Source organism: Prionailurus viverrinus, chromosome A3, assembly GCF_022837055.1.
Source record: "Prionailurus viverrinus isolate Anna chromosome A3, UM_Priviv_1.0, whole genome shotgun sequence".
NCBI lineage: Eukaryota > Metazoa > Chordata > Mammalia > Carnivora > Felidae > Prionailurus > Prionailurus viverrinus.
Genome location: NC_062563.1, coordinates 780,763 through 805,753, shown reverse-complemented (window position 1 = coordinate 805,753; position 24,991 = coordinate 780,763). Strand labels below are relative to the sequence as shown.

The 24,991-nt window shown below is 66.0% G+C and overlaps 3 protein-coding genes across 4 annotated transcripts; 1 reads left to right on the top strand and 2 right to left on the bottom strand.

Moving 5' to 3' along the window:
* Positions 1-245: 245 nt before the first annotated feature.
* On the top strand, positions 246-1,881 carry PPDPF (pancreatic progenitor cell differentiation and proliferation factor). Its single transcript, XM_047854266.1, has 5 exons — positions 246-401; positions 821-902; positions 1,071-1,148; positions 1,247-1,343; positions 1,421-1,881. The coding sequence occupies exons 2-5, from the start codon at positions 848-850 to the stop codon at positions 1,533-1,535; spliced, it is 345 nt and encodes a 114-aa protein (XP_047710222.1). The 5' UTR covers positions 246-401; positions 821-847; the 3' UTR covers positions 1,536-1,881.
* Positions 1,882-2,020: 139 nt separating this feature from the next.
* PTK6 (protein tyrosine kinase 6) lies at positions 2,021-11,052 on the bottom strand. Of its 2 annotated transcripts, XM_047854264.1 has the most exons (8): positions 10,471-11,052; positions 8,890-9,011; positions 8,419-8,579; positions 7,819-7,972; positions 6,599-6,760; positions 5,365-5,546; positions 3,981-4,134; positions 2,021-3,746 (listed from the first exon to the last, which is right to left on the bottom strand). In XM_047854264.1, exons 1-8 carry the CDS (start codon positions 10,698-10,700, stop codon positions 3,559-3,561), a joined length of 1,353 nt encoding a protein of 450 aa, XP_047710220.1. In that variant the 5' UTR covers positions 10,701-11,052; the 3' UTR covers positions 2,021-3,558. The 2 variants fall into 2 exon arrangements, with proteins under 2 accessions (XP_047710220.1, XP_047710221.1); XM_047854265.1 differs by lacking the exon at positions 6,599-6,760 and having other exon boundaries at positions 10,471-11,051.
* A 2,869-nt stretch (positions 11,053-13,921) lies between these two features.
* On the bottom strand, positions 13,922-20,982 carry SRMS (src-related kinase lacking C-terminal regulatory tyrosine and N-terminal myristylation sites). The gene is made up of 8 exons (XM_047852984.1): positions 20,375-20,982; positions 16,982-17,103; positions 16,350-16,513; positions 15,530-15,713; positions 15,264-15,422; positions 14,622-14,803; positions 14,375-14,531; positions 13,922-14,247 (listed from the first exon to the last, which is right to left on the bottom strand). The coding sequence occupies exons 1-8, from the start codon at positions 20,734-20,736 to the stop codon at positions 14,054-14,056; spliced, it is 1,524 nt and encodes a 507-aa protein (XP_047708940.1). The 5' UTR covers positions 20,737-20,982; the 3' UTR covers positions 13,922-14,053.
* Positions 20,983-24,991: the final 4,009 nt, after the last annotated feature.

The window sequence follows — 24,991 nt, the reverse complement described above, 5'->3', positions numbered from 1 at the left end:
CCGATGCCGCAGGTCGGCACTTGCACCCTGGCCAGCCTGCGGGAGCCAGGCCACTAAGGGCGGGGTTCGGACGGACCCAGGGGCGGGGCCCAATGGGACTGGAGCGGCCCGGGGCCGAGCTCGGGGCGGGGCCTCGCAGAGGCGGGGGTCGGGAGTGGGGGTGTGTCTTGGACGAGTGGGGCGGGGCCAGTCTCGGGGCGGGGCCTCGCCTGGCCTCGCCCCCGTGACGCGAGCGCGGAGCCGCTATATAAGCGGGCGCGGCCGCGCGTGCGCACTCCGCGCGCGCTTCGGTCGTGGAGCGGCCTTAGGCGGTCTCGTCTGCAAATGGGCTCCGTGGCCTAGCGTCCCTGTCCCCGCCACCCGTGATCGCGCGCCGAGGCCCGCGAGGGGTCGCCGCCTAGGTGAGGACCCGGGCGGCGCGTGAGTTGGGTCGAGCGATCCGAAGGGGCGCCCCCGTGCGCCACGGCTGGCGGGACAGACAGACTGGCGGACGGAAGGCCGGACGGCCGGGGGGCGCGGGCTGGGCTAGGGCCCGACGGGCCGGGCGGGCTGGGCAGGTGCCCGGAACCCCGGGCCCGCGGCCCCGCGCACAAAGCGCCTTTGTTGCTCCCGCGTGGCCGGTTCGGGCCGGTTGGAGCCGCCCGCGCCCTGCGCGATGAAGGCGGCCGGGAGTTCCGGGCTCGGGCTCCGCCTCCGCTCGGGAAATAAACTCAGCGTGGCGGACTCCGGAGTCTGGGTGGGGGCGGGTACCCGAGTGGGGAACGCCCCTCCCGAGGGCCGGCGGGTGACCAGGGGGGCTCCCCGACCCCTGTGTGCGCAGGCTTCCACCGGCCATAGAAGCGACAGCATGGCAGCCATCCCCTCCAGCGGCTCGCTCGTGGCCACCCACGACTATTACCGGCGTAAGTCAGCCTCCTCGTCCTCTGCCCTACAGGTCCCGTCGGGGCGGGGGGTGGGCCGCTAGAAGCGCTGGCTCTGCCGCTGTGCTGCCAGCAAAGCCAGCGCTTGGCCTGGTGGACAGGGCAGGGGACTCGGTGCCCTGCAGAGCTGACCAGGCCTCTCTTCTCCAGGCCGCCTGGGTTCCACTTCCAGTAACAGCTCCTGCGGAAGTGCGGAGTATCCTGGGGAAGCCATCCCTCACCACCCCGGTGAGCGCAGGGCCACTCCCCTTCGGTGGGCGGCACTATGTGGAGGGATCCCACCAGGAGTAGGCAGGGGCACCACCACCCTACTTTGCCTGTCTCAGGTCTCCCCAAGGCTGACCCAGGTCACTGGTGGGCAAGCTTCTTTTTCGGGAAGTCCACTCTCCCGTTCATGGCTACAGTGTTGGAGTCCCCAGAGCGGTGAGTCCACATTCCTGGGGGCCAGCATGGGAGGTGGGGGCAGGTGGAATCCCCCCTGACCCCAAGCTCTCCCCCAGCTCGGAATCTCCCCAGGCGTCCAGCGGCTCCATCGCCTGCGACCTGGCTCTGGAAGCCATGAGGAAGCAGCCTGGTGGCCAGCCTGGCAAAGCCAACACCAGGCCCCAGTCCTGAGCAGCCCGTGCCAGGCTGCAGGAGGCGTGCCAGGCTGCAGGAGGCGCTAGGCTCATCAGAGCCCGTCCCCTGCCCTCCCCACCTTCCCCTCTCTCCTCCCCTCCCGTCCCCTCTTCCCCTCCCTCCCCCCCCCCCCCCCCCGTCCCCTCTTCCCCTCCCTCCCCCCCCCCATAGACTAGGCGGGCTGCGGCAGAAGCACTTGGGTTCTTTTATATCAAAATAACAAAACACCAAAAAGGAAGTCGAGAGAACCCCACTCTTTACTATCCAAGCCACACGCAAGCCTTCCCGACACCCTGTAACCGTGTGCCTTGCACCAAGTGGAAAATAAACCGAGCAGCCAGTAGCCCTGATGGTGTGTGTGACCATGTGCCCCCGGGGCCCGTGGGAGAAGCTGATGTTTCTCAACCTCACTTCCTGGCAGAGGTGGAGAGTTGGCCCTGTTCCCTGGGCCTTCCTGGGTTCCCTCGCTGGGGAGCCACCTCTTGGGTCTGGCCCAGGTTCACAGCGGCAAGCCACCACAGCGAGTGTGGAGCCTTGGCACCTGCGAAGGGGTGGGGGGCCTGGAAGAGCAGGCAGTTCAGAGGTTGGACAAGAAACTCCGGGGCAGCCACTGGAGTCCTGGGCCTCTGCTTGTGGGTTTAGGGGCCGTCAGCTGGAGGGACCTGGTGCCCCTGGAAGGACCTTGGCAAGGGCCCCTGCCCTTGACACCCTGGAGGGCAGTGAGGGGCCGGTACCAGAGCTGTCCCAACTGGTGTGCGGCTCACGGGGCCGGACTATCTCCCGGAGCCTTCCTGTGAGGGTGTCGTCTCTTCTAGCCTGTTGCAGGACGAGCTCTGGGTAGGGTCCCCCGACTCTGGGGGCGGGGACCCAAAATTAAGACTGAGTTGTAAGTGGTACCGGGGGGGGCGTTCCCAAGGGACCTTCCCACCACTGGTGACCCGGCTCTGGACGAACTCCAGCCTTGGGAGGGTGTGGCTGTGTCGTCCTCCGCCAGCCTCCATGGGCGGGCGTGATTGGTGGACTGTGTGTCCACACACCTTCAGTGGCCAGCAGAGATTGGCCCGGGTCTGTTGGGCAGGAGGGGGCAGCTTAGGGAGGGCGTGGATGGGGGCTTGGTATGAAGTTAGGGGCCCCACGGGCCACTGAGGGAGCCCAGCCTCCTCTTCGGCCACTCTGCCCCCACTCTGTGCTAGAAGCGGTTCAGTCCAATCCAGGGCATCCCGTGTAGCTGATGGCCCTCAAGGGCCTCTGTCCTGTCCGCCCTCATTGTGTCAAGGCAGGCTGCAGGGTCGGTGCAGTCTTACCCAGGCCCCCTGTGCTCCCAAAGCCAGTAGTCCGTGCTGAGGCCTGTAGGGGAGGCCTTCATTCCCACCTCACGCGGACCCAGGGTGGGGGCAGGTGCCCAGTCTCCTGGCTACAGCGTCCAGATGAGGCCCTCAGGACTCCTGGTGGTGGTTGCTGATGGCCACCGCCCCGGGTAGCAGACCGCAGTGCCCCACCAGCAAATAGCCCGTTTTCACAGAGTACTGAGAAGGCCATGTCGCCCCATATCAGGAGCTGCACACAGGCCGGGTGACCCAGGGTGAGTCCGCCCAAAATCCAGGCCCCTCCTCATGCCCCACCTGGGGGAGCTGCGCCCTGGTCCTGACAGCTGATGGGCTTTGAGTCAGGACAAGGGACAGGTCCACTCCCTTTGGAAAGAAGAGTGGCCAGGCTCCTGGAGGGTTAGAGCTGGCCGTGGAGAGTCCCAGCACTTTCCAGGAGCTGGTGTCTTTGAAGGAGCAGACAGGAGGAATGGGCAGCCTCAGCCCCCCAACTTCAAGGGGACTGCTTCCCCCAGCCCCGGGGCAGGGTGGGCCCCTGGCTGGAGGATCTCCGTCCCCCAAGCGTTCAGCCCGGTCCTGCGAACTTGTCCACACCTTCGTCTGCCCGTACCCTTGATCTGAGGTCCAGGGCGGCACCCGGGCCCCCCTTCACAGGGCCTCGTGGCCTCAGAGGCAGCACCAGAGGGGTGTCCCTTTCAGAGCGGGTTCTCGTACCTGCTGACACTGGACAGCTTCTCCCGCAGGGCTCTGAAGCAGGGTCTCTGCTCCGGGTCCCTGTTCCAGCACGACAGCATCAGCTTGTACGCAGCGGGCGGGCTCTCCGGGGGACAGGGCATCCGGTAGCCCGCGTCCACCCTCAGGAAGGCCTCGTGGTTGGACATGCCTGTAGCGGACCGGTAGCGGGGGCTGCGGGGGCTGTCCCCTCACCGCCGTCTTCCGCCCCCCCGGGGGACCCTGGGCCGCTCTCCTGCCCTCTGCATCCCCTGCACCCTCCTGACGCCGTCTGGAGGCCGCCCCAGGGAGGCAGCCTGGCGCTCTGTGTGGCGCACGCCCCGAGTCCAGGCGGCGGCACCCTCCCACCCTGCCCACAGCTGGAGACGTTGTTGGGGGCCAGTACCTGCATAGGGCATCTGACCCCTGCTGAAAATCTCGTGGAGGAGAATCCCGAAGGACCAGACGTCCGACTTGACGGAGTAAAGCCCTCTTGACAGGGCCTCCGGGGCGGTCCACTTGTAGGGGATGTTGCGGCCGTGGGAAAGGTAGATGTCCTCCTGCGAGTGGAGACGTGCTGGGGCAGGCCACGGGGCAGCCCGCAGGCTCTGGCCCCGCAGCACGGACGCACGTGGGGAGCTGGGTTCGCGGTGGGCCAGAGCAGACTGGGCACTGATGATGGACGGTCGCCACCAGAGGGAGGTGGTGCTGGCACTGGGAGACAGGCAGGCCCTGGGCCACCAGATTCAGGGGCTGGGGGCGGGGGGTGCGCAGAAAGCACTGGGCTACACGTGGCCCTCCCAGGTGGTATCCGCGCCCCAGAGGTCGGCCAGCGTGAGCACGAGCAGGGACAGTGCCTGCCACGCCGGAGCCTGCCGGTGTGTTCAAACCATGGGCTCACAGAGACAGCCCGGATGGGCTGGCCACCAAGTGAATGAGGGAAATGCCTTTCTAGAAGTACCCAGCCTACGGTCAAGGACTACAGCATCAGGGCATCAGCCCCTGAGTGGAGGGCCCTGGACTCTGGCCATCAGTGCCCCACCATGCCAGGGGAACTGAGGCAGAACCCACTCGCCCACTGACAGACCCCGCCCTGAGTGGAAGGCCCTGCCACAAGGGGGGTTTCTGGGAAGAGGGAGCCAGAGAGCCAGGCCCAGCACCGAAGGAGCCGCAGGGGAGCACAGACTGAAGGGGTCAGGCAGTGGGAGCAAACAAATGAATTCTTGGCTCTCGGGAATTTGGAAACGTAGCTCCGAGGGGGCATGTGATGACCTTAAGGAGTCCCATTAATTGTCAGAAATGCGTCTGTGTCTGTTTCTGTCTGGAGTCTCTGTGCACGTGTCGACCTGGGTCTAACCGTGGAAGGAGGGGACACCGGATGGGGCTGGGGAGGGGGCTCGTTACACCGTTTTGTCCACGTCTGTCTTCAGAACCCTCCACGATAAAAGTGTCTTCTGTGGGGGGGACGTTTGCCCTAAGCTCACAAGCCACTCCCACCCTCTCCCCTCGCTGAGCGCTGAACGCAAGACACCATGAAAGAGTGAGCAGGTGCCCCACCCGCCCAGGAGCGCCCCACCGGCCCCCGTGTGGCTTCTCTCTCCTCCAGGGGTCCCCCTGCCCCTCCAGCTCTCAGTCCCCGGAGAGGCCTGCCCACCCCATCAGGGCTGCGCCCTGGGCCTCACCTGGGAGCTGCCGCTACTCCGGCGTCCCGCCCCGTGGCTGCTCAGCCGGCCTCCCTTGAGCCCCAGCTCCATGCGCAGAGGGAGTCCTGCGTGCTCCCCGGGCCCTACCTTGATGAGCCTGGCTAGCCCAAAGTCCCCGACTTTGCAGATGTTGTTTTCCCCCACAAGGATGTTCCTGGCCGCCAGGTCCCGGTGGATGTAATTCTGCGATTCCAGGTAGCACATGCCCTCGGCCACCTGTGATGCGAGGTCCACCAGCTCCGAGACGGGCAGGGTTTTCTCGTCAGAGCCTGCAGAGGCCAGGGGAGGCCACGGTCAGAGGGGCAGGGGGCCACGTCCTCCCCTCCACCGGCCCTGTGTGCCGCTGGGACAGAGGGTGGCTGCCTGACTTGAACAGTGCACCTGTCATGGCCCTTCTGGAAGGCCAGATGCGGTCCACACGTGTGCCCTTTGCCCCACTCCCCGGTTCCCTTCCTGGGAATCCACACGGAAGTGTCAGTGCAGAGAAGCTCATCACAACGTTATTCACACGACTAAAAACCTCAGAAAGCTTCAACGAGAGGGGACTCGCCAAACAGGCACAGCTCATGGGTACGGTAGCGTGCCGTCGGTGGGGTGGCCGCGTTCGCTTTGGGTGTTCGATGAGGTACAGATGACGAGGTCTGTGAGTCTGCGCATGTTGAAGTGTGTGCGTGTCTGTGTGTGTCTGTAGCACATGAGGGTGTCTGTGTACACGCGTGTGCAAGTGTACGTGCACATTCGGACACCAGAAGAAGGTCAGCACCTTCTAGAAAGAAAAGCCGTAAGAACCAGGCCGGCGTGTCCCCCAGGCTAAGAGGTGGGCCTGCCACGCCTGGCATTTGAACACAATGGTCTCAGTTAATGGGGATGGAGGGCTGGCCTGTCTAGCTCATCTCACTTGACCTCCATAGATAAACGGGTGGTGCATTTACCACAGGATATTTGAAATCATTTCTTAAGCAGGCAAGGCTGTCAAGGAGCCCCTGGGCTGTGCTGTCCCTGGTACGGGCGCAATTTGGGTTTTCTCTTTCTTTTTTTATTAAAAATTTGTTAATGTTTATTCCTGAGAGAGATAGAGAGTTGAGCAGGGCAGGGGCAGAGAGAGAGAGGGAGACGCAGAATCCGAGCTGTCAGCACAAAGCCCGACGCGGGGCTCGAACCCACGAACCGCGAGATCGTGACCGGAGCCGAAATCGGACGCTCAACCGACTGAGCCCACCTGGATTTCCTCTTTCTTTGTGCAAGTTTCCCATGCTCTCAAGCACATGTCACTTTTATCCCCAGGAAAGGAGCCCCGAGTGCGGCCCCGCGGCCAGCTCACCCCGCAGCAGCTCCAGCAGGGCTCCCCTTGGCATGAGCTCTGTGATGATGTACACGGGGTCCCCCACAGACACCACGGCATACAGCGGCAGAATGTGTTTGTGCCGAAGCTTCTTCATGGCCTGAATCTCCGCCTGGAAGGTGTGCTGGTGCGGGAGGTCATCTGCGGGGGCAGGCGGCCTCCGTGGGTGCGGCCCAGTCCCGGCCTCCTCCCGCCCGCCCGCTCGCGGCAGCGGCTCGGGGACACGTGGGCGCCCTCCCCGGGGCGCCCCAGCACCGCCCCACAGCGTCCACGTGAAGGCTGTGCCGAACCCACCACCTGCTGGCCACACACCGGGCTCCGCATTGATGCCCTGTCCCCAGCCTGATGTGGAGTGGCTCACCCCCCGGGTGTGTCCCCACGTGCCCCTGCCCCAATTCCTGAAGCGGGGGGTCCAGACCTCTAGTGGGTTCACAGGAGACTTTAGACGAACCCTTTCAGATGTCTAGTGATCTATTTATTTTAATAGCTTTCCATGTACGTTATGAATTTAAAATTGCCTGGGTTCCCCGGGGGGCTCAGTCGGTTAAGTGTCCAACTCTTGATTTTGGCTCAGGCCATGATCTTAGGGTTCATGAGTTCGAGCCCCGCATCAGGCTCAGTGCCGACAGCATGGAGCCTGCTTGGGATTCTCTCTCTCTCTCTCTCTCTCTCTCTCTCTCTGCCCCTCCCCACTCGTGCTTGCTGTCTATATCTCTATCAAAATAAATAAAACTAAACTTAAAAAGAAAAGAATTTAAAATTCCCTTTTAAAACAAATGCCTTTAAGGATGCCTGGGTGGCTCGGTCGGTTAAGCGACTGACTTCGGCTCAGGTCAGGATCTCCCAGTTCACGAGTTCGAGCCCCAAGTCGGGCTCTGTGCTGACAGCTCGGAGCCTGGAGCCTGCTTCCAATTCTGTGTCTCTCTCTCTGCCCCTCCCCTGCTCATGTATGCTCTCGCTCTCTCTCTCAAAAATTAATATACATAAAAATTTTTTTTTCATAAAATAAACGCATTTTCGGTAAAAACATGCACATTGAAAGGAAGACACCACGTGGACACTGTTGGAGACGACGCATGCGATGCACATACAGCCGCAGGTTGGCGCGGGGGATGCCGGGGACGCTTGGCCACCCCGCCCGTCCCCAGGGAGCAAGGCCCGAAGTCCCTGCTGGGGCGCCTGGCCTGGGGCCCACTCACCTCGAGCAATCACCTTAATAGCCACTCGGACCTGGTCTTTCCAGAGCCCTTCAAAGACCTCCCCGAAGCAGCCGGACCCCAGCTTCCTGCAGAGTGTGAACTCCTCCCGTGGCATCTCCCAGTCGTCACAGTGGGGCAGGGGCTTGGGCTCATGCTGGAGGGACAGGCAGGGTGCCATGCCCATCACCCAGCCCACCCACTCTGACCCCAGGATGGGAGCCCCTGATCTATCCTTGGATTCAGGGCAACGCCCCAGGGCCCAGCACGCAGCCAGGCTTTCCCAGGAACTGCCCTGGTGACCCCGGCCATGTGCTGCAGACACCCTCACCTGCCCACTCTAGGCCAGTGACACCCACCTGAGTGCCAGTCCCACAGAGCTCTTGTCCCCAGGCTCCCACTGCCCCAGAGAGACTCGGGACTGGCAGGAGCACAGGCCTCTCCCTGGCCCAGGGGCAAGGGTGACCCAGCAAAGGAAGGCACGGCCCTGCCCCCACGCCCCGCTCTGTGGGAACATGGCTGGAGATGGCCAGAGTCCCTGGGGCCAGGTGTCCCCGTGCCCCCTCCACCCATGTCAGGAGAGAGGGAGGCGGGCGACCCTACCTTCCAGCAGGGCACAGTGAGCCGCAGGCCGTGGGACAGGCTCTGGGCTTTGTGGTGGTCCACGAGCTCGGACAGGCTGGGGAAGGACACGGCCTCGCTGAGGTGCAGCCGGCCAGCACGCCTCCAGATCCTGTAGTGTCGCACGACCTGGCCGTCACGCACTGGGGTGCGGGGAGGGTGGGCTGAGGCAGGGACGCGCGTTGACACGCGCCCACCATCACGGTCCCCTCTCGAGAAGCGCTCGCGGGGCCCCGCGTCCCGCCCCCGGCACGCCCAGCGGCGATGGGAGAAAACCCAGACCCAGGACCAATGGGACGAGCCGCCCTGGAAGGCCGAGTGCCCGCCCGCCGGAGGGAGGTCCTGGCTGTGGCAGAGAGGCGTAGGCCAGCGGGGCTGGGTTTGGGGGCAAGCAGCCCCAGGGTCAACGGCACAGGGGACACAGAGGGGGGAGAAGGGCCAGGGAGGCTGTACCTGAGAGAACATAGTCGGTGCCCGGCTTTTCGCTGACCCTGACCAGGAAGGCCCCGGCTGTGTTGCCCTCTGCCTGCAGCCTGTGCAGCGCTTCGGAGCGGGAGATGCGGCCAAAAAACCACCTGCAGGGCAGGTTGCAGGGGGTGGGGGGCAGTCCTGAGCCCACACTGACCTTCGTCCCCTGCCCTCTCTGCCCCCGCTTCCTCCCACCCTGCCCACGCTGAATCCCAGCCCCCAAATGGCCCGTCCGGACACCAAGGAAAGGCCTGCCCGGGGAGTCCCCTGTCTGTGGGCTCAGAGCCACTCCTGTCCCAGAGATGTGCCATCTTGTCCCATGAGAGGGATCACGTTGTTCCGTGACCCTGGCCACAGACGCTCTGCTGTGGGACTGTGGGGCCTGGGGTCGGCGTCTGAGCGGCAAGGCTCTGCACGTGTGCCCTCACACACGCATACCCACACTCACGCCTGCTCATACACACCGGTGCCCAGGCACGGGCGAGCCCCGGACTCTGGGCTGCAGGGTGGGGTCTGCAGAATTACCTAGGTGACTTCTGCTGCCGGCTGCTCGGCCCTCAGCTCCCCCTTTTCCTGCAGGGGTCCCTGGAACAGGAAGCCCCCACGGGGAGCCTCGTGAGGGCCACGCCCCACCCTGAGCCTGGCCGAGGTAGCACCTCTGGAGTCTCTCTCGTTGGCTCACCCCTGCAACCACCCTGCTTCCTTCCTGCTTTACAAATGCACTAGGTTCTCAGGACCTCGGGGCCTTAGCACCAATCATGCCCACCTCTGCACCATCCCCGTGGCCGGACCCTGCCTTCTGAAGCTGTGCGGTTTACGACCCTGTTGCTCGTCCCTCTTCAGCAGGAGGAAACCCCCACGCCCGTTCACCGTGCAACAGCACTGGCTCGCAGCAGCTCCTGGGGCCTCTCACGCTGGACCATCCTGGCCCAGAGCTCGGGGGGCTGTGCGGACGCCCACTCCAGGCTGCCCTTGTGGCCCAAGTTTCCTGGGCAGCCCCTTGGGACCAACCACCACCTCCAGGAGCCTCCCTGCCGGTGATGGGAAAGCCCGCGGCCCACGCCCAGACCCGGCATGTCGCAATTACCTTCCTGCTCCCTCTAACTAGGTCATGCATCTGGTTTGGGTTGTTTGGAAGGTGAGCGAAGCTTTGCTCCCCAAAAGGCTCAGTCCCTGCCTCGGACGCCTACGCAGACCACATCCCTGTCGGCTGGCCCGGAAGCCCACCGTGGACCCTTCTGTCCTGTTTGGGTCCTGGCACCTCCAAGTGACCGTGGGGGAGCCCAGGGAAGGGGCCGCCTGCCTCTGTGGCTCTGTATCCCCAGATGTCACACAGAGAAAGCCTCGTCAGCTCTCCCGGGACCAGCGTGGTGGGGTCTGGCCCCGACTAGGGACCATAGGGAAATGGAGTCCCATGTCCCCTATCCTCACCGGCCTCCCCAGAGCCCAGCCGCAGCAGTGCAGAGCTCTGTCCTGAGGGCTTCCCTACCCTGAGCTCCCGAGGGGCCACAGGGCCCAGAGTGGGGGGGCCTTGGGGTGACCCACGAGGGCCATGGGGACACTCACGGTTCAGACTCCACCGTCTCCTTCTCGGCCAGGTAGCTGTGGGGCACGTAGCCCTCAGCCAGGGCCCTGCCCGCCTCGTCCAGCCGCACAGCCCAGCACCACTCCTCCCCCTTCCTGGCCACGTGGAGCAGGTCCCCGGCCCGGAAGCTCAGCTCTTTGTCCGTCCGGGCCTCGAAGTCCCACAGGCCCACGTACCGGGGGCCCGGGTGAGGCTGGTCCCGGGACACCATGGCGGGTGCAGCGGCAGGACTGGCTTCCTGGCCTCAACACCTGTCACCGGGCTGGTGGCGGCACCACCTGTGGCTAGGAACGGCGGGTGGGGCCCGCCCTGACAGGCCACCTCCACCCGGCCTAGAAGCCTGCCCACTTCCTGGTGCCGAGGCGGCTAAGCCAGGCCGGCCGCACCCGCAGCCCGGATGGGCCTCTGCCCTGGGCTCCATCTGTCCTCCTGCCCACTGAGGCCAAGTCAGTCTGGGTACTGCTCCCGCCCACCTGCCCTGGAAAGCGTGCCCACCACATGGTCGCGTGGCTGGACCTGAGCCCCCGCCCTCCCGGGGGGGGACGAGTAGCGGGTCAGACAGGGCCTCCCTGGGGTCCAGTTTAGCAACCGGGGCTCCGGCGTGAGTGGAACCTAGGTGGGAGTGAGCGGGAGGGGGGTTGGAGACCCGTGAGCACATCAGCACTGCCCGACCCCCGGGGCCGCTGGGGCTGAGCTCTCCAGAGTCACCCCTGGAGCCCCGGTGGGTGTGGCCTCCCATCCCCTCCCTGAAGGCTGACCCCTGGGGGCCCACCACACACTCCCTTCCCCAGACTTCCGACCACCCAGGGGAGCTGCGCTGGCCTCCAAGACACAGGACAGGGTGGGCAGGCGCCGGAAAGAGGGAGCGGCACCGGGGCCTCGGGGTGGGGGCAGGCGGGGCCCAGCCCCCAAGGGGAGCCGGCAGCCAGGGCGCGGGGGGGGGGGGGGGGGGGGCTCCAGGTGCGCCGTCCATCCGTGGCCGGCCTGCCCCAGCCTGCCCCCTTGATGGGAGGTCCGGGAGGACAACGACCAGGGAAAACCAGATACTAAGCCTGATTTCTTGGCACTTCCCTCTTTTGGAAAGGGAAGGGTCAAGAACAGGAGTGTGGTCACTCAGTAAGGTCACAGTCCTACTGGCAGAGCAGGGTGGGGAGGGGGCCCGGCTGGGCGGGGCCTGCGAGGCATCTCCCACGCCCAGGGCTCCAAGGCAGCCCCCCCCCCCCCACCAGCCGCGAGGCCTCCCTCATCGTGGGGCCATTTGCTCCAGTCGGCTCCTGGGCACAGACGTCCCGGTTCTGCCCGGGCCACACCTGGAAGCCCCTGAGCACCAAACCCGTCCAGCTTGTGGCTGATGACACACGCCAGGCACGCACCGGTGACCCCCACACACACCTGCGTCTGGTCCAAGCCCAGCTGTTCCCTCCCTTCCTTCCCTCAGAGGCCACGGCCCGGCCGCACGCCACACTCACCTGCTCCTCCGTCTGTCGCAGGCAGGACCAGGGGGTGGGGGGTGGGGGAACCTGGGGCTGCCGCCAAGCCCACCCATTCCTCCCGCCCCCCCTCCCCCCCCCCCCCCCCCCCCCCCCCCGTGAGGGCTGGCCCACGCCCGGCACCCAATGTAAGGAGCCCCGGTCCTCTCCCCACTCAGCCCTGACTCATACCCGGGCCCTGCCGTGTCCTCCCTCCTCCCTCTGCGCGGCCCTCCCCTTGGTGACCTCAGCACCCTCCCCTCTGGGAAGCCCCCCACCATCCAGCCCTGCACAGCCTCCTGCCAGCCCGAGGGCAGGGCCTGTCATCAGGGGTGATGTGGGAAACAAAGGCCAGCTGAGGGCTGAGCACAAGCTACCCCCTCCCCCGCCTCGGGCCCCTCCCCCATGGGATGTGTGTGACTCTCTTCACGCTCTCCTGGCCCCCAGAACAAAGGAAAAGGGGCAAACAAACAGATAACTGGTAGAGATCACGGTCACGCAGGACACCGTCTTAATGATTTACAAGGAAAAAAGCCATTTTATCAACAGCCAAACTCCCAGGAACCTACGGATTCAATTTCCTGAAGCCCTAACGTCACGTTCCCCTCCACATAGGATAGAACATTTTATATAACCCATCACCCCCCACAACCCCAGTGAGGCTCTTGCTGCCCACAGGTCCTGTCCTCACGCTTTAATAAGACCACCTTTTGCACCAAAAACATCTCAAGAGTTCTTTCTTAGCCTTCGGCTCCGAACCCCAACACTTCACGTCAAGCGGGGCGGGGCTAATTGGCCTCAGCAGGCTCACCCCTGCCTCCAACTGTGCACATGGGCGGTTCTCTCCAGGGGACGGTAAGCAGACTCAGCCGCCTCTGTCCTTCCGTCCCACAGGCCTTCGGGGCGCAGCTATCATCATGGGGGCACAGGAGTGGAGGGTAAAGACCCTGAGCATAGATCTCCCCTGCCCGGCCCCCCGCCCTCCGTCTGTCCGTCTCTTAGTGACCAGAGCTGGGCAGGATGATTGAGAAGCAATGCTGTTCGTCCCCCCTCCCCTCCCAGCACCCAGCTCCTCATTCAGTGACATCAACAGTGGCTTGAAATCAGCCGCTGGGGGAGCAGTCACACGCTGGAAACCGCCCGTTTCCTTTTCCCCAGAGACCGGGTTGTGACCCAGTTGCCTGAACACCGTGGCATCCAACCCCACCCCTGCCTGACCCTGCACGGGCAGGGCAGCACCCGGGACCCTGAGCCGCTGAGGCCCAGACTCTGCCTCCCTGACCTTTGCCCCGTCCCCAGAAAGAGCCAGCCAGCCGGACCTTCCCAAGGCCTGACCCAGTCCCTCCCTCCGCCCCTTCAATTCCAGCCTCAGGGAAATGGAAGGGGCTATCACACAGCCCCCGCGGCCGGCACAGAGTCCTGCCAGTGGCCCAGAAGTCATGCTTCCTCTGGGTCCCCGGTCTGGGCGCTAGGATCCTGGGCCGGGGGCCTGGGCCGCATGGGGCCAGCTGTCTGTCTGCCACGATGAACCAGCTGGTGGGCCATGACAGCTCCGGGTCTGTTCCGGGGCTGGGGCTGCGGCCTGTGGGTGACGCGTGTCTGTGCGTGTGTCTGAGTCAGCTCGGTGTGCATTCATCGCGTGCCCGCTGCCTTCCCGTGTGCCCGGGTCTGTTCCTGGGCCGTGTGTGCCCAGCGCCTGGGGTCTGCCCGCCAGCCCGACATCGGCCACAGGGGGGGCCTGCAGAACACTGGGAAGTCCGGCCTCTGGCTCTCAACCTGGGAGGGGGTGGAGGGCGTCCAGGGCGGCAGGCCCAGCGCATCCCCCCACCTGGACTTCTATGCCGAGTTCTTCCCTCGGCAGGGACACTGGGTCACGCAGGGCAAAGGCCATCATACCCTCCTGTGTCAGCGGGTGTCTGCGTGTGTCAGCTATCCACACGCACAGTGTGGGTCAGTGTGTGTGTCAGGGCTCTCAGCCCTCGGTCAGAGTTGGCTCCAGGCTGCCGGCACCCGTGTGTGTTGGCGGCCAGTGCTGTCCTGCAGGGACACGCGGGCGGGGAGGAGTGGCCCCAGCCCCTGCGTCCAGCGCCCCAGGTCACGTGAGGGCGGGGTGGAGGCGCCTGCGGGCTGCGTCCAGCGTCTCCTGCAGCGCAGCGAAGGCCGGCCTCTCCTCGGGGCTGCTCCGCCAGCACTCCAGCATGAGCGCATAGACCTCGGCCGGGCAGGACGCCGGGCGCGGCAGCCGGTACCCCCAGGTGACCTGCTGCAGGGTCTCGTGGTTGCTCAGTCCTGGCGAGGGGCAACGAGAGGGCTGGGGGGGGGGGGCTCTCTTCCGCTGAGGGCTCAGCGTGGGCGCCTCCCCCCAGCTCTTGGCCAGACCCTGCCCGGCCGGCATCAGGCCTCCCCTGCGGCCCACCTTCATAGGGACACTGGCCGTAGGTAAAGACCTCATAGAGCAGGACTCCGAAGGACCAGACGTCCGACTTCTGGGAGTAGACGCGGTAGTTGGCTGCCTCGGGCGCCGTCCATTTGACGGGGATCTTGGAGCCGCTGCTTGGGGAGTAGATGTCCTCCTGGGTGAGGGGACACTGGTGGTGGGCGGGGCGGAGCGGCGCCCTCGCCTCCCAGCCACGGCGGGGTCGGTGGCCTCAAGCTGAACTGACCTTGAGCAGCCGGGCCAGGCCAAAGTCGGCCACCTTGCACCCCAGGTCATCACCCACAAGCACGTTCCTGGCGGCCAGGTCGCGGTGCACGATGCGCCTCTCCTCCAGGTAGCTCATGCCCTCGGCCACGTGGCAGGCAAAACCCAGCAGGAGGGACAGGCCCAGGGCCCGTCCCTCGGGGCCTGTGGGACGGGGCGGGGTGGGCCATCAGGGGGCCGGGCGTCTGCACCGGTCACCTCCGCCTGTGCCTCAGCCTCCTCACCCTGAAGAGGGGGTGAGGGCAGGGCTTCCCACCAAGGCTGCAGGGTCACTGTGCTGTGCAGGGACCGCTCAGTGAGGCAACCCACCCGGGCCCCCGGGAGAGACCAGACACAGAGGGGGGCCAAGGCAGGGAAGGCGCGCAGGGCTGGTGACACGGGCGGGCCCCACCCCTCGTGCACCCGCTCAGCCTGGAACCTCGACGCTCCGAGTGCCCCCACGAGGCACAGCACGGGCCCGGGCCCCGAACCCGCTGTGGGCCAGAGCCCTGACAGTCGAGCCTGGCACGCCGCGAAAGGCCCAAGCCGAGAAGGGGGCCGACGGGTCGTGGCTGCGCAGGGAGACCTGGGTCACCCGCGGCCCCTGGTTGGGGGCGGAACTCACTGCCCAGGAAGGCCTGCAGATTGCCCTTGCGCATGAGCTCGGTGACGATGTACACGGGCTCGCCGGCCGAGCACACGGCATGCAGCCGGATGAGACGCTCGTGCCTCAGGCTCTTGAGAGTCTGGATCTCCTTGGTGAGGTCTGCCAGCTTCACGTAGGCTGCAGGAGAGGCACCGCTCCAGGCCCCGCCCGTGCCACCCTGCCGCTGCCCCGGGGCGAGAGGGGCCAGAGGGCGGGGCGGACAGGGGCGGGCAGGCCTCACCCACCTGACTTGATGACCTTGACTGCCACCGGTGTGGAGTCGAGCCACAGACCTTCCCACACCTCCCCGAAGTAGCCTTCACCCAGCTTCCTCCGCAAGGCAAACTCGGAGCGAGGCCGCTCCCACCCGTCCTGCAGGAGAGGCTGCTGAGGGGGTGGGGGGCACTCGGGGCCTCCGCCTGCTGCGCCCTGGACAGAGGGGACAGTTCCCCCTGGAGCGCCGGCCTCCAGCACCTGTGCCGCAGCGCTCGCCCTGCGCCGGCCTGGTGGAGGCCTGGGGAGCCAGGCGATGAGCTCCAGGAGTCTAGCCCCGGTGGCTCCGGGCTCTAAGTGGCCCCTTTGCCGGAGGTGGACACCCACCCACGCACACTCATTACTGTGCCTGGCCAGACTGTCATTAGAAACCAGAGCAACTGGATGGCTGCCTGGCCCCTGGCAGGACGGCCGGTGCGTGGTGGCCCGGGGGCTCCAGCTCTGGCACGGGTGTGCAGCCGGTCCCGGCGTCTCCTCCTACAGCTTCCTCCTGGGGCGCACAGCTGCTGTGGGCACCTTCCCCAGACGCCTCCCCACACTTGTCCCGGCCCTCACCTGCCCCCCACAGAACTGGGTATGGCGGGGGGCGGGCACCAGAAGTCCTTGGAGATAGAGACGCAGTACCTGTGAGAGCAAACCCGACCCCAGGCAGGGCCCCCAGTGCTCCGGGCCGTGTCAGACCCCTGCAGCCGCGCTCGGAGACCGGCCTGGGCCTGCTGCCTGGCTCGCACCCCCCTCTGCCCCTCCCCACGTGTGCTGGGCAGGGGGCGGGGGCGGGACTGGCCCACCCACCTGGGGCACACAGGGCTGCAGCAGCGGGTTGTGGATCAGCTTCCAGTTGGCCTTGTAGTAGGCGAGCAGCTCCTCCAGGCTGGGGAAGAGCCGGCCCTTCTGCAGGTAGAGGCCGTTAGCCGCCGTGCAGATGCGGTAGTGGCGAACGCTGGCCTGGGCCCGGACTGTGAGCGCACAGAGATGAAGGCCTCCTCCGGCTGCTGCCTGCCCCAGACCCTCCCGCCAGCCCAACCAGATGGCCACCACAACCTTCCACGGGCCGGGCTCGGATCCCGCCTCAGGGGCCTCACGGAAAAGGAGGGAGCGTGGACAGCCGCAAGCCAGAGGCGCAGTAAGAGGGGCACTGGGGGCTCCTGGCCACAGGGCACAGAGCCCAGGGCACGTGGAGAGTCTGAGAATGAGCGGAAGAAGGGAGGGAGGGTGAGTGATGGCCGGGCGGCTGTGCAGGCCGGGCAGCTCAGAGGCACAGGAGGGAAGGTAACCAGCAGGTTGGTGAGCTGAGAGGTGACCAGCTGCAGGTGCCTTCGAGCTCGACGTGCGGCCAGCGAGGCCTGGGGAGCACCTGCCCCAAGGTCAGGGGCGTTCTGGCGCAGGCTCAGCCCGGGGACAGGCGCAAGCGGCCGCCACGTTACCTGACAGTGAGTAGTGGCCGCGGCTGCTCTCGCTGGGTCGGATGAGGAAGGCCCCAGGCCCGTTGGCCGGAGACAGGAGCATCTGCTGGGCCTGGGCACGGCTGATGCCGCTGAAGTACCAGCTGCGAAGGGCAGGTGGGTGGTCACCAGCAGGCCCAGACCTGAGCAACCCCTGCCCCCACACCGGTCAGAGGCCCCGATGCCCGGCTCCCACCGTCTTCCCAGGCACAAGGTGCACCCAGGGCCCAGTGCAGGGTCCCGGCCCAAGGTCTGCATCTGCCCCGGCCCTTGGTGCCCAGCCTCTGGAGCTGTCGGGGAGGGGACAGGGGGACCACTTGGGCCGGCCACCAGCAGGGACCTGAGTCGGGAGACACTGTCCACACTCCTCGGCCGCAGGTTCTCCACTAGCCTTGCTCGTAAAATGACCACCGGCCCCGGCCCCGGCCCAACCTGCCCGGGGGGGGGGGGGGGGGGGGCACCAGGAACCAGGGCCCCCGGGGAGCGGTCCCAGCCGGGCCGCAGGGGTGTATGGAGGACCACCAGCAGCCGGGCCAGGCAGAGCCCACCCGCCCAAGGGGAGGACAGCGCAGCTGACGGTAGCTTGGCCGGGAAGGCCCTGGAGGAGGCCGCTGAGCCAGGCTGGGCAGGCCTGCAGAGGCGGGAGGGGCTCAAAACACCTCTGCCTCTGAGGGGCTCCAGCCCCCGGCCCTCCACGCGCTGAGATGCTCCGAGCACCGGGTGCCCAGATACCAGGAGCCTACACACCCGAGTGTGGAGCGGGGCAGGGGGTGAGGGCTTGCCCGGGGCTCCCCCATCTGACACCCGTTTGGGCCATAACCCACCTGGGCCACACCAGGTACAGCTCCCTGCTCCACATCCTTGGAAGGAAAATGGAAAGGCACCAGGCCCCACCCCATTGCCTGTGTCTGCCTCCCAAGGCTTGTCGGGGAGCCCTACGCCTGAGTCAGGTTCCCACCCTGGAGGCTCCTGCTTCCCGGAGATTCTGGGGACCCCGTGGCAGGAGGCCTGCCTCCTGTAAGGGGGAGGCACAGCCACTAGGCGACTAGCCCTGTGAGCATGGCTCTCATCCCCTCTGACGGGGGGAAACTCAGGGTTCTGGGGGCTGGAGGGTGGGCTCTGACCCCCACCTGGGCGTGTGGGACTGGCAGTTATCCCAGGGGACCCCAGGCATGACTCGAAGTGAGTCGACACAAAGTGGGGGTGCCCTGAAAAGAGGGGACTGGGTGGTCAAACCTGTGCCATCCCAGGCAGGCGGATGCTGCCGGAGGCTGGGGTGAGGTCAGTGCCTGGCAGGAGGGAGACAGAGGGAGGCTGGCACTGGCACAGAGGCCTCTGGGCACCTGGGGAGCTATGGGAGGGGGGGTAGCTAGGAACTACGCAGCCAGACCCCGCCTTCCGTGGCCCACCAGCCAGGAGGGCATCCGAAGGGCTACAGAGGCCCCTCCCAGGACAGCGGGGTGGGGGGTGGGGGGGGAGAGGAGGGGCAGAAGGGTCCCCAGCCCCACAGCAAGGGCCGATGGCAGGCCAAGACCCTGCACACGCCGAGCTTCAGGCACCTTCTCGGGACTCTCTCCCCGGGGTGGGGCAGTGGCTGAGCTAAGATTGGAGGAGCCTCGTTCTCAGGTCAACCCTCAACCCTGAGAACGAGGCTCCTCCCCTGCCCAGCCAGTCTGGCCCTGAGGACAGACAGCCAGGTGTCTGGGGCTAATGACACCGTGAGTGTGGTCGGCCCTTTCATCCCAGGCCCAGGCAAACACTCATTACTGCTTCCTCCCGGCACCGCCCCCTCTGACGCTCCCAGCCCTGCCAGCCACCTCTAAGAGTGGCTCATGGGATCTGCTCTCCACACCTGGAGTGACTGTGGGCCCCCTCCCCATCAGAACGGCTGCTTGGTCCCTCCCATCGCTCCCAGCAGGCTGGTCACTGGGTGGGAGGCCCCTCAGGAGGCGCCTTCCTAGGACTCAGGCTTTCCAGGCCACATGCAAAACCCCCAGGGGACTGGAGATGGCTTGAGTGAAGTTGAGACCCAGTGCTGGTCTGCAGAGGACATGTCTAGGGCTCAGTCCTAGCCTAGCCGGGCACAGGATAAGAAACCAGTGTCAGCCTGGGCAGGTCTGACAGGGCAGAGGTCTGGGCAGCTGGGCCTGGCTTTGCTGAGCCTGGTCACCGACCAGCTTCTGGCCTGTTCTCACCCAGCACATCACCTCCATGCATGCCGGGGCTGGGGGATGGCGTCTCTGCCGCCCCCGGAGGTCCTCCTAGCCAGTGCCACATCTGTCTGGACGTCAGGCACTGCAACGGCCATGACATCCAGGCTGACCCACTGCATTAAGGGGAAAGACAGGTGGGGCCACGACCAGAGTTTGGATTGAATGGTTGAGGCCTGCGCACGATGTCTACGAAGACGGGGCCGGGTGGACCCACGGCTACCCTGTCGTTCAGACCCTAAGCCTGGGCTGAGAGGTCATCTCCCTCTCCAAGCCCTGCAGCGCAGCCTCCACTGTCTGTCTTCCTCCACGATTGCAGACGGGCGTGCGACCCGCCAGGTGTCCGTGCCGGCCAATCCCTGCCTGTGGAATGCCCCGGCCCTGGGGGCCTCGGGCATGCTGGAGGGGGGGAGGGCGGGACGGGTGAGCCCCCGCCCCTCCACCCGTGTCCCCCTCTCAAAACAAGCTTCTTTGGGAGCAGTTCCAAAGGCCGGGGTCATGTCTGCCCCGCACCTGGCCCGGGGCAGCAAGGAGAGTTCTGGGTGAATGTGGACCGGTGAGGAGCAGGTGAATGCAGCCCTCCGACTCAGCATGGCACCCCCTCACCCCCTCACCCCCTCACCCCCTCACCCCCTCACTGCATCTGGAGGGCCCCTCTGATCACTTACGTCCTGATCAGGAGCGCAGGGAGGACGGGCCGTGTCGTGTCTCACCTGGAACTACACTCAGGACCCTGGCCCCTGCCCTCCAAGCAATGGCCACGCGGCTTAATGTTGTGGAGACCCCCAGAGTGCTCGGCTCCCCAGGCTGAATCCCTGTGTGAGAGCAGGAGGGCCCGGCTGGCAGGACCGGGCCGCAGAGCGACCACCGTGCTGGGGGCCCGGCCGGTGGCGTGTGTACGCGCCATGTGGCTTATTCAGCACCGGACCCGACCGCGCCTGCAGGAGCCACTACCGTCCTCCCTTTTGGCAGGACCAGGAGACAGTCACCGGTGTGTGTGCGCCGCCCCGTGTGCTCACTCACCGCCGCATGGCAAGGCCTTGTGGGTCCAGGCCTGGGAGGGAGGGCGTGAGGGACAGGAGGGAGGAAGGGTGGGTCGGGACATGTGATCCTAGGACTAACTTGTGTCCTCACTCCTGACACTGCAGAGCAGGCTGATACTCACGGTTGGTCCAAGAGCGTCTCCGGGGTGGCCTTGGCCAGGTGGGTGATGGGCACCAGACCGGCCCTGGGCGGACCGGAGAGTCTGCGGGCAAAGATGTAGCCGCCCTCCTCCTTGAGGCCATAGAGCCTGTCCCCGCGGCTGACACTCAGCTCGTCGGCGCACCGCGCGGTGAAGTCGTACAGCGCCCTGAAGAGCTGCGCGGCCGCCGGGGAGCTGCGGGGCTCTGCGGCGGGGGGCTCTGGCTCCGCGCCGGCCTCAGGGTCGGGGAACCCCAGGACGCCGTCGTCCGGCGCGCCCACCGGCCAGATCTTGTCCCAGAAGAAGGCCAGGAAGGCCAGGCGCTTTCTGAGGAAGGGCTCCATGCTCCGGGGCGTCCCGGGTCGAAACCGGGGCCCTCAGCGGAGGGGCCGCGGCCGCAGGGGTCAGCGGGTGGCGCGGAGCGTGGGTCACAGGTCACTGCAGAGCCCTCCAACAAGGCGCCCGCCTCCCGGGCTGGGGTTGAGACCAGGGAGGGGCGCAGGGTGGCCACGCCACGGCTGCTCCCCAGCTGCTCGTGCCCAGGGGCTCACAGCCGCTCTCCCTGGCCCGGGCGAACGCGGCCCCAGGACCTGCCGGGGGGCGGGGCCTCTGGGGGCGGGGCCTCTGGAGGCGGTCCCTCTGGGGCGGGGCCTCTGGGGCGGGCCACGGGGCGGGGCCTAGGGGACGGGGCCTCGGGGCGGGGCCGCGGGTGCAGGTGGGACGACGGAGGTGGGGGCGCGCGCAAGAGGTCACGCTCAAGTGAACCACACGCCCGCCCTTGACCCGAGCCTTGCCCTCAGAAGGAGGCACCGCTGCGCAGCGCCTGGCCGTGACCCGGATTTGCTAGAAAACTGTCTGGTTCTTTACGTGTTGGCCAAATCTCTCAACACAAAACCCTGCGCAGGACAGGCTCACATGCTTGGCCAGGAACGTCTGCAGCCAGTCTGAGTCCGGCTGGGGACAGCCTGGGACCTCGCGCAAGGCGGGCAGGCTCCCTGCGCTCTGGTTTTTCCCTCATAAGGTGGGAGTTGGTGACCGCCAGAGCTCGGTGAGCACCAGAGTGGGTGCTGCACGGACGATGGGGCGATGTATCTTCTGGGCCCCTGGGGGTCGGGAGACCCCCCAACAGCCACCACCGGGAGGGGGAAGCTCTGATGTCTGACCCCCACCTCAGGGATGTGAACTGGCGGAGAGGCCGGGCGAGCCCTGCCTCTGTCTCTGGGCAGGGTGGGGAGACCAAACCCTGAGCGGCCTGGGGCAGGGTGGGGGAACGGTGGGGGCAGGTGGGTCCGGGCCCAGGCCACCGCATGCTCCCCCCCACCCCCCAACCCCACGCTGGCCTCCCCCCAGCTCATCCACTTTAGCGCTCGGAGCCCACACCCCTCTTGTGACAGCCGCAAACCCCCTTCCCAATCCTGCCCTGGATCCACGGCTGGATGTTCATGTGGTTGAGCAGAGCCAACAGACGGGTGTGACCGCTGGTCACTGAGAGGCCGAACAGCCACCTACCCGGGCCAGACCCGCGGCAGACACTCCTCTCTGGAGCCCACCCACTGAAGGGGCCTGGAGCTTCCACTCCACCAGCCGCTTGGCGACCCTGCCGCCACACCCACGACCTGCTCCTCCCGTCCCTGGGCGAGTCTGCCTTTCGCACACGGGTCCCCTCAAGTCCTTTATGCCTGCGCCGCTCTCCTCCTGGGAAGCCATGCTTCCTGTCTTTGACCCACCCGGCGCAGGGAGGCCTCTTCGGGTCCTGGAAGGGTCCTGCTTGTGCTGACCGTGCTTGGGGTCAAGCGCTCAGAGCACTGGACACAGATTCCTTCTGGACACTCCCAGTCCCTCCGAGCCCCAGAGCCCCAGGCTTTCGGATCAGCACGTTCATTTGGTGGCCAGAGCAGGCAGGGAGGGTTCCTCCTCATCCTCTGGCCTGGCCCCAGGCCTGGTGCCCAAAGGAAAGAGCCCAGTGGGCTGCCCACCCTCTCCCCGCTACAAAGACCTCCAGGACATCCTACAGGTGAGGAAGCAAGGTTCAGTTCACCTCGTCAAGGTCAGAGCAGGGACATTTTCTAGCAGGAACCTGTGCTGGGTGGTGGGGACCCGGCTCACAAAGAATGACTGCCCCACCTCCCGGTGACCAGGACGGGTCCTCCTCCTCGTCTGCCCCGCACAGCGGGCTCTGCAGGGAGCACCCCGCGCCTGGCAACCCCTGCCCGGGCCCTCTCCCGTCCCCTCACCCCACAAACCCCCACACGGCCCGCCGCCCCGGCACCACACACACCCGGCATCAGGCAGCCGGCAGCGAGAGCCACCTGTGTCCGTGTTGTCGTTGGTGGCTCTCAGGGCTCCCTGCCCGCCCTCCGGCCTCCAGGTTCTGGGACCTGCCATTCCTTCTCTCACCTCACCCACCTGACACAGCAGCGTCCAGGCCCCCAGGACGGTCCCTGCCCTGACTCCGCCACTCACGCCCTCCATCGGCCCTGACCACAGAGACAGTGCTGGATGGGGCGGGGGGTGTAGAGGTGTGTGAAGGGGGGAGAGGACCCCCAACCCTGGACGGGGTCAGATGATGGCGCTCTAGCCCTGCTGTCAGGCTCACTAGCCGTATGGTCTCGGGTAAGGTGCTAGACCTCTCTGCCTCCGCGTCCCCGTCTCTAAGAGCATTGGGCTTGCAGGGGCCGAGTGAGGGTTCAGACCAGATCTGCCGGGATGAGGAGGGGGCCCCCTGGGTATCCAGGCCGAGGCTGGCAGCCCAGAGTACCACACCGTGGGTTCGGTTCATCTTCCGGAGGACACATAATGGGGGCCTGCGGTGGAGGTGAACCCTCCCCCCGTGATCTCACCACCACCGGGCTCCCCACCCTCGCGGCTCCTAGGACCAAGTGGCGGCACACAGCGCTGGGCAGACTGGCCCGTCCATGCCAGGCACGGTCGCCCGGCGATGAGGGGAAATATGCCCAGCGAAGGAGCCAGTCCCCAAAAGCATCCGGCTCTCCTACACAGCGTTCTGGAAAGGACACGGCTGCAGAAATGGAGACGGCGTTAGTGGTTGCCGCGGAAAGGAGGGCTGGGGGTGGTGGCAGAAGGCCACGTGAGGGTCCCTGCGGGATGGCCCAGTCCTGCTCTCGCCGGGTCACCGTCACTGTCCCGGGCGGCCCTTTGTGACAAGATGTTCTGAACGGGACAAGAGTATGTGGACTGTGTTATACTGCATGGGAATCTGCAACTCTCTCAAAACTGAGTTTAATTTTTCACTAGCACTTAAATCGAAATTTGAAAAGAAAAAGAAGAGGCTAATTTTTTAAAGTTAAACAGAAAAAAGGGGGTGGGACCAAGGAGATGGCAGAAGTCCCAGACATGCCCAGAACAGGGCGGGGGCAGGGGCGTCTCTGTCCCCTCTGCGGGGGCCGGGCATCTCCCTCCCCCGCCCCCCTTCCGGTGCCAGCCTCCCCCTCAGCCTTCAGACAGCACCCCCTTTCCAAATAATCCAAATAATCCTCACACCCCTGAATAACAACACCAACAGCTAGCATTTACTGAAAGCCCAGAACAGAGAGAGGAGGGCAGAAACGCACCCACTGGCCCCCCTCCAGGTCTGACCTCCTGGAGGCGCCATACCCAGGCCTGGGCCTGAGGGTAAACTGATGGACGCCCAGCCAGGGGAGCCTCCTCGCAAGAGTGGGGCCAGCCGTAGGGGAGGGGTGCAGTGGAGGGAGGCTCTGGACCCACCTCTGTCCAGAGACCCGGGGAGCATCCCTCCCTCCCCCGCCTCCCCCCTCCCTCCCTCCCGCCTCTCCCAAAGGGGCACAACTAGTGTCTTGGGTATCTGAGACTGACTACTGCCTGAGGGAAACCCCAGGCTTGCTGAGAGAGCCCGGAGGTCCTGAGTCCAGCTGGGGGCTACAGATGGGGTCACGGAGGGGGCTGAGAACCCCTCTGACAGGCTCCCTGGAACTGTGGAGACCCCGTTCGTCCAGACCCAGGTAGATGAGCAGCGCCAGCACCCCCGCACTGTCAGAGGTGGGAGAGGAAGCCTGCTGTCGCAGGAAAGGCTGCTCTGATCCCTGCGCTGTTCCTTGCGGTGACAGGTGTTCACTCCGAGGTTACTGCTGCTCCCCCCAGGTCCTCCCAGGGCTTCCTGGAGCAGGTCTCAGGCTGGGACACGAGCAGGAGCCCTCTTCCCCACTAGCACTACCCCCCTCCCCCCGGCTCTGGCAGCCCCACGTGAGCACTGTGTCCACAGGACTCTGGGACAGGGGCACTCGCAGAGGGACGGCCAGCCTCAGTTACTCCTCTCCGGGGAACCCCACTTTAGGCTTGGCTTTTGGAATAGCCACTCGAGGTGGTTCCCAAGTCAGGGCGCAGGGCGCGTTGCCCCAGGTTCCTCGGGGAGGGAACGAAGCCCCCAGAACTATCTGAGGGCACCTGAGACCAGGGTGGGGGGCGGGACCGGAGGCTGACACCAGTGGCTCCTGTCTGGGTGTTGAGACCAGAGAGCGCCCCGCCCCCGCCCCCGCCCCCCCGGCGACGTCTCACCGCACCCCTGGGCCCTGGGCTCCCGCTCCACCCTGGAGACGGGCGGGGCGTCACAAAGGCCCGCGG